The following is a 13,878-nucleotide window of genomic DNA, read 5'->3' as shown; positions in this document are numbered from 1 at the left end:
AGAATGTGGACAAGCGGTGGACCAACCAACGGGATATTATTAGAAGAAAGACACGCTCGCTGAAACAGTGGTTCGGTTGGCCGCCTGGTTGATTTGGAGAAAAATGCTTTGCTAAAAGAGGTATGGTGCATTAAAGCGTGAAAACTTCACTTCAACCTTTGTGCCTATATATATACGCGCACACACACACACACACACACACACACACACACACACACACACACACACACACACACACACACACACACACACACACACACACACACACACACACACACACACACACACACACACACACACACACACACACACACACACACACACACACACACACACACACACACACACACACACACACACACACACACACACACACACACACACACACACACACACACACACACACACACACACACACACACACACACACACACACACACACACACACACACACACACACACACACACACACACACACACACACACACACACACACACACACACACACACACACACACACACACACACACACACACACACACACACACACACACACACACACACACACACACACACACACACACACACACACACACACACACACACACACACACACACACACACACACACACACACACACACACACACACACACACACACACACACACACACACACACACACACACACACACACACACACACACACACACACACACACACACACACACACACACACACACACACACACACACATACACACACACACACACACACACACACACACACACACACACACACACACACACACACACACACACACACACACACACACACACACACACACACACACACACACACACACACACACATACCAAGCATGTTTCATACCGGTTTTGGAAAACTGGAACAGAAAAAAGTCAAGCGTACCCAGCAACTATAAGAAAGGCATGCATTCTTGGGGGAGAGTGCAGCAGAAGAGCATGAAGCACAATTAGAGGATTAAGTTGCGCGAAAGTTGATTTACGATTAGCTCTTCCCATACAATCCCAAATCCTTTAGATGTCTTCCAGAATGGGACAGTAATAAAATTTGCATACTGAGTGCATTAGTATCGATGAGCTGATGTTCCTTATTTTCGCATTTTTCCAATAGGGAAATAAGAATAAAAAACATCCATTGTGGAAAACAGAATAAAAGCCAGATGGATCCACGACCCCGTTGCCCATCACTAGAGCAAACACTGTATTTCCGTTTACATGGTCTTGGACAATTGCTTTCAACCTTTTTGCAGCTTTTCCCGCTATGTAGTTTGCAGCAGGATTTCATTCCTTCCTCACAAGATCTTGGCGGCTGAAATCATGTCAACACTCCATGCAAAAGCATACACAAAACTAGTGTGCGATGTTCAACCTAGATTATTTCAGCCTCAAAGCTAGAATTAGATTCGAGTACCTGCTCAAAAAAAAAGTGAAAACAAGGTCGTGTTTTCATTTATCCCAAGGTCCATTAAAGAGATTAGGTGATGTTCCGTCTAATCAGCCGGGAGACGTTAGGATTTAGCGCCTGAGTCAAACGTCTTACGGTTGACAAGCGCGATAGGAGCAATGAACGGCGAAGAGTGAAAAATGCGATGGCGGTTACTGACTTGGAGAACGTGGACGCCGACAGTCAGACAGATAGAGCTTTTACGATTAACATCCCGTTTTTCATTATTTAACCTGAACAAGTGGTGTGTGTAATCAAAGTGTAGGTGGTCTCATAGCCTGTTTTTAATAGCCACATTTAAAACGTCATTTTTTGACAAGACGGATGAAAATTTTTGCTCAAACAGGCATTCTGTTAACTTGACAAATACACAAAAAGCTGTTAAGATCTTCATTCAGAAGCAGAAGCGATATAAATCAACCTTCTAAATACATACACCTTGGGATAAGCCTACCCGTATATTATAACCATTTTAATAGCTGCTCAAAAACTGCTATACATACAACACAAACAGCTGACAGGCTGAAATTTCAGCATACGATCTACGACGGAAAGGGGCCCATATTTTGAAAAAGGAGTTTTGTTGCATTAATTTTGTTTTTGTTTTTTTTTTATTAATTCGAGTTATAACTATAGACTGCATTGCTCCAATAGTGTATTTTAATCGGCGTTGCAAACAGTGCACACAGCATTCACAAATGGGAATCAACATACTGGCAGAAGTGTACAGACAGTGCGCGCGCACGTGGATAACGTGACAGAACAGCTAAACAGAACAGCCAACAATTCCAAACTTCTCGATTGACCATTCCACGACTTCACAATATCCCGGCTCCCTCAACTCATCACCGTACCGTACGTGATCAGTTTATTGGATTGGAAGCGGATTACGAACGCCAAACGGCAACAAGATCCAGCCAATTATCGCATGCTTTGCTGTTGGCTTCGTACGCGTAGCCAAGTTGCTAAACGTCAGCGTCAACACTGGGATATGGCTGCATGTCTACTGGAAGCGGTGCGGGGGTGATGCGGCGCAAGTGATACGCAACTGGAGCACACTGCCACTCCACTCCTTGGCGTACGGACAACACACGTGATGGCCTAAAGTGCCCACTCGAGCACGGGGAGGGTTGAGCTGGCCGATAAACGCAACAAGCGCTATTTTGTCTAAGTCCCCGTTTAGCTGCTATTAAGGATACTTATCGATTTATAATAATTTGGCTGGAGTGTGTCTGCTGGTAATGTAAGCAAATGCACTGAGCGAAAATAATTGTTGTGATTTAGAGTTTATTCCATTGGAACTGAGCAGAGCACTGTATAAACCCGGTGAAGAGCTTTGTCAATTAAAAAACTTAAAAAAGCTTAATCAATGTCTCCAGCTTTTAAAAGTGTCGCATAAATACGTCACTACTTGTGAAATTGAAAGCACTGGGCACTTATTTTCTAGCACCACGCACCTCCACGTATCAAGCATCGCACAGCACACCTCAGTGCCGGACTGACTGTACACCTAACAAATAAATCAAACTGATAACGAACGAAGAGACCACCACCCTCTCGTTGTGCCACAGCCCTTCATTGCCACTCTACCCAGCATTTGAAGGTCTGTTTTCTTTGCCACACAACTTGACGATCGCAGCAAGCGCACGAGCAAACAACAGCACTATCAACCCAACCCTCCCGTTTTTTTTCTCCCCAGCCCACTTTCGTTTCTTATCTTATCCGGCAGCCGGAGCGGGAGGTCGCCGGACCTGTCCCTCCTGTGGGGACACACACGCACATTAAGACGGGACAGGTGATTTTTCAGCAGCCACATACACACACACCTACTCCAGATAACGTCCACAGCCTTGCCGCCGTCGTGGGACATTAGAGTTGGTCCTTCTTCTAGCACCTGTGTTCGGAATGGCAGCAGATAGATCGTTCAGGGGAGAGTTTATAATGTGGAATATGAGAAGAAGTCCTCCGAGGGGTGGACATCCATTACCGGGTCAGCTGGTAAAGGGAAAAGCTTGTGCACGCATTAACATTGCCTGTTTTGGACGACTCATACGATAATGAGACAAGTTTAACAGCATCCTGATATCCAGAGCATGTTGCTTTTGAGATAATTGAAGGATAAATCTGAATTCTTCAAAAATCTCACACGTTTCCTGACATTTTTCGTCAACTGCAGTTTATTGCCATCTTTAGACATTGGAGAACTGTTGGCATTAGATTGGTATTTGTTTTTTTAGTGTTCCATATGTTTTACCAACTGTTGCGAAACCCTTCAAATATTTGTCAGATTGTTGAACACACTCAGCTCGCCCCACACATACGGGCTATGTTTGCTAAATACTCTAATCCTCCGCTCCCACCGCAAAAGGCCATACCCCACTCACCTTGTCTGTCGGGCGACGTCACGGTCACGGCCTCCTCCGCCGGCAACGCCCGCCTCGCCAGCAGCTCGCGCCGGTTGCGATGGCTGTTGCTGCTGCTGCTGCTGGTCCTTGCCCTCGCCGCGGCGCTGCATTTTCGGTTCTGTCGCCAAGTTGTCGTCCGGTTGGTAGGTTCACTTGCGGACACGAACGATTCGGGGTGGGGTTGGGGGTAGGAAGGAAAAACTCGCTGTAGATGCTGGAGGAAGTTGTGTGTTGTTGTGTGCAGCACTGCACCGTTTCTATACACTGCTTTTCCTTGGGACTAATTCACAACAACAACAAAAACACATTGACACATACAAACTGTACACTTCTTCTTTTTCTTTTACAAAAAAATCGTTTCAGCGTTTCTGTTGCGTTCTCTGCCAGCAAGCGCAAGCTTTCTTGCAACTTTCAACGCCTGTTTTTCGTCGTGGGCTTTTCTCCTGCCAACAACAACCACACCACAGCACACAACACGCCCCCGCGGCAACGCGTCCACCACCCACGCGTCCAGCCGAGTTCGCCGTTTCGAGTTAGGCCGGTGTGCCAGGTTTTTTTTTTTTATTCTCCTTCTTTTACCGCCCACAATGTACCGTAAGACGCTGTTCCGGAATATTGCTCCTCTCTCTCTCTCTTTCTCTATCTCTTTCGCTTGATGGAAAAGGGTTTTTATTAGAAGTTGTGTTGATAAACCGGGCGGTGGTAATCCCCGGCAAGATGAACCCAGTGTGGTCTAACACACCCCACCACACACCGACACACACACACACACGCCACCGGTATCCACACGCACACAAACTCACACACACACGCACTACCACTGCTATATGCACCGCACTGTTGTAAGTTTGCTGCTCATTCTTCCGCTCTTGCAACGGGCACAGGGCGTTTCGCACAAAACAAAAAACCGAACACAGCGCAGCCGGAAACGGAAATGGAAACGCAACAGAAAAAAACAACAACTCACACAACACACTCACACACACACACTTTCTCAAGCTTCGCCGTTATTGGCAGCAGCACCGTGTCGGGCACAGCATTCGACGTTCAGGGTTGGCGGCGCTATAACGGATCGATTGCATTTCCCGGGCACAATACTATATTTTGGTGGAAAATAAAATTGGAATTGAAACAGAAAGACGAATTAATACGACACACACACTCGCTCACACGTACACAGCCACAGGCAAACAGTGCACTATGCCAACTAGGATTAGAAGTGCGCGCGAGCGCTTTTAAGGATGATCAACAAATGCAGATTTGGTGTTGCACTATTCCAGCTGGTGGGTCGGGGTTTTTTTTAAATGATAAAACTGTGCTTGGAGACACAGCGCACAACCGCCGCACGGTTCACTCTTTCTCTTTTTTTCTATTGCATTTTAATCACCCGCACACACACACTACCTATTATTCCGTGGGCTCAAGAAAGGACACACTCGTTAAGAGAAACAGCAGCAGCTGTTTAGAAGCAGTTGTTGGTCACTAGCTGAAGCCCATGGTTTTATGTCACTTTGTCACGGCCAGTCCCCAGCACTCCACAATCGACGACTATTGATGCGTTTTTTGTTTTTTTGGTTTTTTTTTGTGCGTAATTCCACTTTATGTAACGGATGACCCCACTTTTATCACATTGTTTGAAACACGCTCACACACAAATACACTCTCTCACCCACCCACTAACAGGCGCGTACCGTGTTTCAATGTGGTATGGCGGTTAAAGGACGTTAGGTTGTCCAGGATGTGTTGTTCTGCAATAAAAATAAAAAGTCGCATTATTTATTATTTCAAATGCTATGAGGGTTTAGACACACTCCCGAAAATATGTGACTTTGTTTTATATGGAATTATGTATTACTACTACTCCTCCGCCAACTTCACCCAAATTAACTTCGTTTTTTTCGAGCCTGCCTAATTCAACCATAATATATTGCCCTCCCGTTTCGACGGAATATCCGGAGAGGTTATATGGAGGTTACGAGCGTGGTTGTGCTATTTTGGTGTCCTAATTACAAGCCCCACCGTACGGTTCCTTCAACCAGGATACACACCAGAGAAGCTGGAAGGTAATGTCCATTTGACGCGTGATTTTCTGTCGTTCCTGCTTACACACACTCACACATACACAGGTGCTTTTATATTATCGAAACCATCACAAAGCCAAGCGCAAGAACACGCACTATTTGGTAGCAGTTTTTCCTTTCCCGTTGGGCTATATCGTCGATTTTCTGCAACAAGATGTCAAGGGGCGATATGATCCTTCGGCTTAATATCCGAAAATAGACTGTGCGCTTGACTCCCCGCCGTTCGTGAGTGTGTGTGTGCGCGTGGAAAATACAAAGAGAGAGAGAAAGAGAGGGTCTTTTCTTTTTTAAGTCATCCCCATCAATGACGTGACAAAAGGCGCGCGCGTGCGAGGTTTGTCCATTAGATTCACACTCAAAAGGACGACACCCACACACCCACACACACACACTGGCAACTAAGAGCATGGCGAGGTATGCGCGCACTACTATTTAGAAATTGGACACGCACACCATCACACACGTCTACCACTCCACTCATATATTCGGGCGCAGCTACACAAAGGACACTTTGCCCAACAAACGCACACAACTACAGTAGCCACACACACACACATATACAGCTGTACACACAGTTGAGTTGACGTTTACTCTCTCTATTGCTTCTTCTAATGCGGAATTTCAATCATCTCACGGACGCATTCGAGTGTGTGCAGTGTGCTCTGCTGTCGTTTTTTTCGTTCCCCTTCGTGCGTTCTGTGTCGATGCACTTCGGCGCGATGGTGTGCGTGTGTTTTCCGCGTGTCATTTGTACTTTGTGCGGTGATTAGGAGGCAGAAGGTAATAACGATATCAGCCGATATTGCTGAATTACCACCGGGGCACAACTTCTTCGTAGAATGTGCACGATGTGCGTCAAACACCCAACAACCTTAGCGCCAGACTGGCAGCGACTACTTCAACCACAACGCTTGGGAGGTTTGTCAAACGGGCAAGCAAAAGGCGGGGGCCGCTGGCTCATTATCACATAATCCATTATCAATGTCTGGACGCATAGCATACCGAGCTAATGCCAAACATACGCACACACACTCACACACACCACCTGATCCGTCTTTGATAACAAAGCGCAACAAAAAGATAAAAAAGAAAATCTTTTCACCGAGCCTCTAACACACAAAATTGCTCCACAGTACAAAAACAACTTCTACGATTGTTATCTAAAACAATCAAACAAATTTAATAATAAATTTATGCAAAGTTTAGCATGTGTTTTCCCTTGAAACATGGCATTATCGTGCGCGAATAAGAAACGCCAAACGTCATTAGAAGCGTCGTGCACGACGCACACACACACACACACACGATTCGATGTGTCACTTTGCACGAACGCACGAATGCAAAAACGAGGAAAAATCGATTTTCCACCAATTCTACACCAGCAATTTTCCTCAGTCTCAGTGGTATGTATGCGACGTACGGTCGTCGTGGTCGTCATCATCCACAAAGCCTACCGGAATTCTGTGCACGTCTTGCTCTCTGTCTCTCTCGGGCGACTCCCCTCTCTCTCTCTCTCTCTCTCTCTCTCTCGTTCTATTGCTCTTCCGTACGCTCAGTTCATCTCGTCGCTCTCCTCACTCATCGATCGTACGTACGTCATTAGTGTGAGAAAAGCACACAGTGAAAAAGCACAAACCCCACACACGCCCACACCTGAGCGCGCACGTACACACACACACGCAAACCGGGGGAATGGTGGTACCGGAAGAATTTGCCGAGCAAACTCCAGCACCACACACACACACACACCAGCTTCTGTTTGTTTGTATTGGTGCAAACATCACACCACACTGACGGGGAAACAGGCACACACCACTGGGAAAAGTGTGTCCCGGGAGAGTCGCGCATCGTTTTTTTTTTTGTTTTTTGGGAGAAAAGTGTTGATTTGAGAGTGTGCGCACTTCACGGCAGCATCACACATCAACCTTGTCTCGCGCACACACAAACGGGAGGTCACTTATTTGCTCACACGGCACACATAATCACGCAACCGTGCACACTATTTCTATTGCTTCGATATTCTGGAGACACACACACACACACACACCACCACCCGGGGGGGAATCTACCGTCATCCGGGCGTACCATCCATCAATCCATTCCGGGGAGAAGAATGCGTATGTAGGTGTCGTGTCACCGTCGTCGTTGTGTCTGTCTCCTACACCCTTCAATATGCATACATGCGCCCCACACACATCGTTGCACACACGCACAGCAGGGTACGCACTCCCAAACGCACACTAGGCCTGAACATGGGCTTGAAGGCAGTTCCTAAACCCAGGCACAAAATCCCACCTGCAGAGCGCCGCTGAGAAGCTGATCGGATATAAAATAGCGTCGAGCAGTTTGTGTCTTTTCCAGTGTTTGTATCAACACTGTTCCACTATCTCTCGAATGCGAATGTCCACATTACTGCCTGGTTTGACTGTTGTGTTAACTTGAACGCGATGGTGGTGGCAAAGGTAAAGACGACCTCTTCACTAGCTTCGATCCGATGATCCTCTCGGTCTTGCAAATTACACATCCTCCAACACTCTGAAATCCGGAGTTTTGCTGCAGCGGCGGACACACGGCTATGGACACCTGTCAATGGGAGTGGGAGAGAGAAATAAGGCAGAAAGTGATTAGAAGCTTGCTCACTCGCTCTCTCCTCTGTTCCAGCAAAATTGCATACATGCAAATTCTCGCGCGCTCACCCAGAATCACGACGATAATCTCACACACCAAAACGAAACCCGATTGTTTGAAAAACGATTGAAATCTACACCGCACCCTCCCTTGTTCAACCTGTCTCACTCTCTTCGCTCTCACACACTCACCCCCACACACACACACGCACGCACACTCCCAGTAGCTGTACTTACACTACTCTGTGTGCAACACACAGCGCCGCCGACCCGGACTGACGCACACCATCAAGGCCCCACCACCGTACGATGAACTGTCAAAGCGATTGATCGAATCGAGCAGTTCTGCTGCGTGCGGCGAGCTCTAACTGCTCGACATTTACTGTCATTAGGAAAACGATTTCCAGCGCGCCCCTCTCCGCCACAGGGGGTTTCGAACCCGAGCGCGATTGTGATGTAAAAATGGACGCTTTCTGCAGAGGCGCTTGTTGTGTAAGCAGATGGGTGTGCTAATTGGTGCTAAATCGCATCGCAAACGGCCTGCAAATGTACAGCCGTGTGTACTTTTGCCTGCACGCCCAGGGCATGTTACATTCTTGGCGTGCATGGACACGAAACAAAAGGTGTCAATTTTGCAGGGGGTGGTTTGTAACCCAACACACAGTATCCATACCATAAGAAGCTGCAGCAATCAGCCAACAATTCCCCAATCGTTAGGTTTACGAGAAAGCGCTCCTCCGAACACAGCGGATGTGGAAATCATTTCCTTTGCTCAGTGGAAATAAAAAAAAAAGCCGGGAATAGCAGGCCTCCGAAGTACGCATACAAACACGCATAGCAGCAGCAGCAGCAGCAGCGGCCCCAAAATCATCGCCCACTTCTTTTGTGTGTTATTTATGTTTCCCCATTGATTCCCTTCATTACACCTTTCATTCATCCGTAGAATCAGTGATACACACACACACACACACAAAAACGCGTACGCCGGGGGTGCGCCTAAACGGAAGCAAAGCAGAAGAACCGTGCGAGTGTGAGTTGCTAGAAAAGAACAGAAACGTATTAGAGAAACACACAGCAGCAGCAGCATAATTGACTCTGCAAACGAATTATCCACCTTCCGACGTTCGCTTTTATACCAAATAGCTTTTTTTTTGCTCCAAAAATAATGCTGAAATCCACTGGCTACGGGGTTCACGGGCGCAAGATGGGGAAGGAAGAAAGCAAGTAGAACACTCCTCACCAGCTCTATCGCTGTTGTTCGGTGTCCAAATCCAATCCAATCGAGAATAAAATCGTACCCAAAAAGGATGAAATTGCAAACACGACTCTTGCTGCAGAGCTGGAACGCACAACGTAAACCACGCACGCACACAACGAAAAGCAGAATCCAAGACGGAAAAGTTAAACGGGTGAAAAAGATGAAAATAAAATCAAGTGCAAATACTGAACGAAAGTAGCTGGATACTGGCCAACAGAAGAAAGAGCAACGATAGTACAAGAGAAAACGGGAAAACAAATACGAACAAAAAAGTGCGAATGCTAGTGTGTTGGGTAGGAAAGATAAAATACAAGCGACTAACGCCGGAAAAAGGAAGATAGAACAAAGCAAACTTATAAATAGTGTACACTTAATCGAGGCGCCACTGAAGAGGACCGTAACTTCCATCTTTTTACAGACGAGGATAAGCCGTCAAAACAAACATAAAAAGGAAATAGTTTACCAAACAATGGAGTGCCAGGAAAATTTATATATGAAAACACATAAATATCCGTGTACATTAACGTACATTAAAACTTTAGCAACGGATTGAGTTTAAATTATTTTGAAGAAATTAAAAATAATGGAAAGCTCAACCAAGGAAGAGTATAAAAAGTCTTGCCAAATTTTCTTTGGATACTTTATCTTAAATGTAATATGATAATTAAATTGCCACATGATGATGGTGCTTACAACTGTATGTAATGTCGTGTCCCACAAGTATTACTCTGTATTCTGTTCACGCACAGCATTATCAGTATGAGAGTAAGAGAAAGAAAGTTAGAAAAAAGTTTAACTACTTACTTATTTGATTAATAGGATAATACATATTTGATTACTGAGATAATACATAATGAAAAGTAATAGTTTAATTGTCAGAAGGGTAGATCTTTCTTTGCCATATGAGAACATTATACTACCGTTTCTACTTCTCCAAGGTTGCTTCCACAAATCAATGCTACCGAGCTAACAATCGTCCTGCACCACTATTTCCACACAGAGGAGAGATTGGTTCCGCTTTGCAAGATATTTATCAAACAACTCCCGCAGCTCCACCAACCCTCTTCAACCTACTCCCGATGCTAATGATTAACATGCAAACAAACCAATCAATAACAAACAGTTGGCAGCTCCTAACTACTCGATGATTATTATATGATCATTCGGGGAAGAAACCATACACATACACACACACACACAGATGATGACACATACACACACACAGATGACAACAAAACAATCATCTGGGACGCCAATTTGATTCAACTGTATATGCGGGTCCACCAATACTCGGGGGCCTGGAGCCGGTTCGATTAAGTTTTCCCCATCGTTTCTGCTTCCACGCTTGAAGGAACCCGTGGCAACGAATAGCAGCTAATTCTACGAACATGGAATTCGAACAGTAGCATCCAAGGATGACACACAAGCGTATTGAAATGCATCAAACCATTCTGTTCCTTGCCGAAAACTGTTTTCCCCCAAGTGTGTAGAGATCATAAAACCAAACAGGTTCAAGCATTTGTTTTTGTAAAGAAGAAGTCACTTGCTTGATAGCATGAGTCGATTCATGCAGCGTTATCTTGCTTGCTGCAAACTTCCTATGCGACGACGACTATTATTACGCACGGTTCGGTTTTACAATCGGGGGAATAGACGGGTTTTGTCGCAGTATAGAAACTGATAACATTTTATCTATCTTTCAAGTTCCTCCTACCAAGGTGCTGATAATCACACTCATTGACAAAAGTGTCTTTATCCATGGCGGGGTTTTTTGTTCTCAGTATAGCAACTCTCATGGCGCCGAGTGCTCTTTTCAATGTTGATCATGTATTGACGCCCAGAGTGCCTCGTAAAGAACCAATAATATGATAAACCAAGCATAAAAACGCTTGAAAGTTTCGTAAAAAATATATACGAAGAGAAAAGTGGCGCCATCTTCTAGGCAACAATGATCCACAGGCGACTTGCGAGCCGAATTGTGCTTAGCCTAGCCTAACATTGCACGATTACAAAATTGCCGAAAATTCATAGAAAGCTAGCAGCAACTACATATTGCACCGTGTGTTTTGATAAACTATCGCTTCTTGGAAATACCACAGGGAGAGATATGTCGCTCGCACAACCGAACAAAACTGGGCCAATCCCGACATGTATCAGCTGATAACGGAACCTTCACTACACCGGGTTGTGCCCTCTCCACAACACCTTCCCTTCGTGTCTCTCTTGCAGCAGCACATCAGGCGGGAAGGGACCTTCTTTCTCGCGTGTACGGGCACTGTTGGAGAAAATGACCAGTGCAACTACTCGCGGAGCCAGTCAGCAGCCATCTGGCTCTTGCTAGACCTCACACACTGACGACTCACACCATCATGCTGGCCAGGTAAGGCCACAAAACTATACATGTTTCGGTGAGTGCGGATATGTGTATATGTGTGTGTGTGTTTCTTTTTCCTTCCACAGCCCATCTTGTACTACCATCTGCCCTTGGGCGGATTTTCGAGTTGGATAATGCAAGCGGAGTCAGCAGCAGCAGCACCCCATCATCATCGTCATGCTCCTCATCATCATCATCATGATCAGGGCAGTAGCAGCAGAGGAAAACAACAGGTGGCTACGCGCTGCAGTGCAAAGAAGTGGCATTGAGAGAATCGCAAAACGGTGTGGCATTGGTTTTATGCGAATTGGTGGAATTTGCTCAACCACGTACAAACACACACACACACACACATGCGGGTACACACGGGTGTACCAAATAAAATGTGAAGATCGTGCATCCCATTTGGCGATCGTCTGCTGCTGTGAGACGAAAACTGGCGGATGAAACAAACCAAAAGAAGAAAAGCTGTACACTAACGCTAGCAAACCGCGACTAAAATAGCACTTCCAAACAGGCTAGGCGCAAATGTAGGCGAGTAAATTAAGCACCCGTGAGTTTACATGCAACATTAGTTTTTCTATTACTTCCTCCCTACCCTCCTCACGGGTGTTGGTGGCGCGCAAATCACTTTTCATCGTTCCAGTTTTTTTTTCGATTTCTTTGAACGGAAATTAGTTCCTAGAAGCGGTAGGGAGGAGAGACGAGAGAGCGTGAACACTGGTCCATCTTTAATCGATCTGTTGTGTAAATGTGTCATCATCTGTTGGCGAAAGAAAGGGTAACTGTAATGGTTTTCCATGATCATGCGTGATCAGCAACACTGACCCCCCGCGTCTGTCCCTGTAGTTCACAGGTTGACCCACTTTTGGATTCAAATTAAATTCAATTAAATTAAACGTGTTTGCTTAGCGAGATGCTGCACGTTTGGCCATATGAAACCAATAAATCCTGGGTAGTTAACAATTCAACCAAAACACCCATTTAATCTTAATCATAAGATGTAGGCTGTGTTGAATTGATTAAATTCTTAATTATTATTTTTATATTGGTTCGATCGTGAACAGCTAATATCGATTGCCATCGTATCGACCCCTCATAACCAGGACTTCACTATTATACACTTAATGAAATATATTCTTAATGAAAAGATAGAATGAAACAAGGGAAGTGTGTTCAATGCAATGAGTCAAACCACTGCCAACGTCCGAGGGCAGTTGTGATGACAAAATAAGAAAATCGTAAAATCATTGTAGTATTTATTGTGCTCTTTACTAATGTCAGGTGCTACAGAAAGCGCAAAAAAACTTGCTAGAACGGGAATTTCAACAATAATCTGTTTGAGAAGCTCCCACTTAGCAGGGATTTTGAAAACATATGTTAACAATGTTTCCCATTTTGCAAGCAATGTTCCACTATGAATCAGATGCATTCGGAACAGATATAGATTAAAAATATCGATCGCGATCAATTCGTATCATTTGACGACATTTGAAACAAAAAAAAATTTACAACAACACAACCATTCTCTCTAAATCTATTGAATTGTTTGCATTAAAACAAAAACGAACATTTCTACTTCGCTTGCAGATATCGTTAGATCAACAAGCAAACAAAAAGGTTTGCCTTAAAAAAATATGCATAAACT

The 13,878-nt window shown here is 45.1% G+C and overlaps 1 protein-coding gene across 15 annotated transcripts in view; it reads right to left on the bottom strand.

The window, feature by feature from the left end:
- LOC120948723 (casein kinase I) overlaps positions 1–13,878 on the bottom strand; it is a 79,525-nt gene that overhangs the window by 63,396 nt on the left and 2,251 nt on the right. For all 15 annotated transcript variants that reach the window (XR_007451919.1, XM_049605882.1, XM_049605881.1 and 12 more), the window contains exon 2: positions 3,870–5,638. Coding sequence is in view for 14 of the 15 variants with exons in the window: in XM_049605882.1 (XP_049461839.1) it covers positions 3,870–4,000 (131 nt within the window). In the remaining variant the exon portion in view is untranslated. The remainder of the gene's footprint in view (positions 1–3,869; positions 5,639–13,878) is intronic.

Source organism: Anopheles coluzzii, chromosome 2, assembly GCF_943734685.1.
Source record: "Anopheles coluzzii chromosome 2, AcolN3, whole genome shotgun sequence".
In the NCBI taxonomy this organism is placed as follows: domain Eukaryota; kingdom Metazoa; phylum Arthropoda; class Insecta; order Diptera; family Culicidae; genus Anopheles; species Anopheles coluzzii.
The sequence above is the reverse complement of the archived record's forward strand: the minus strand, read 5'-3'. Positions and strand labels throughout refer to the sequence as shown.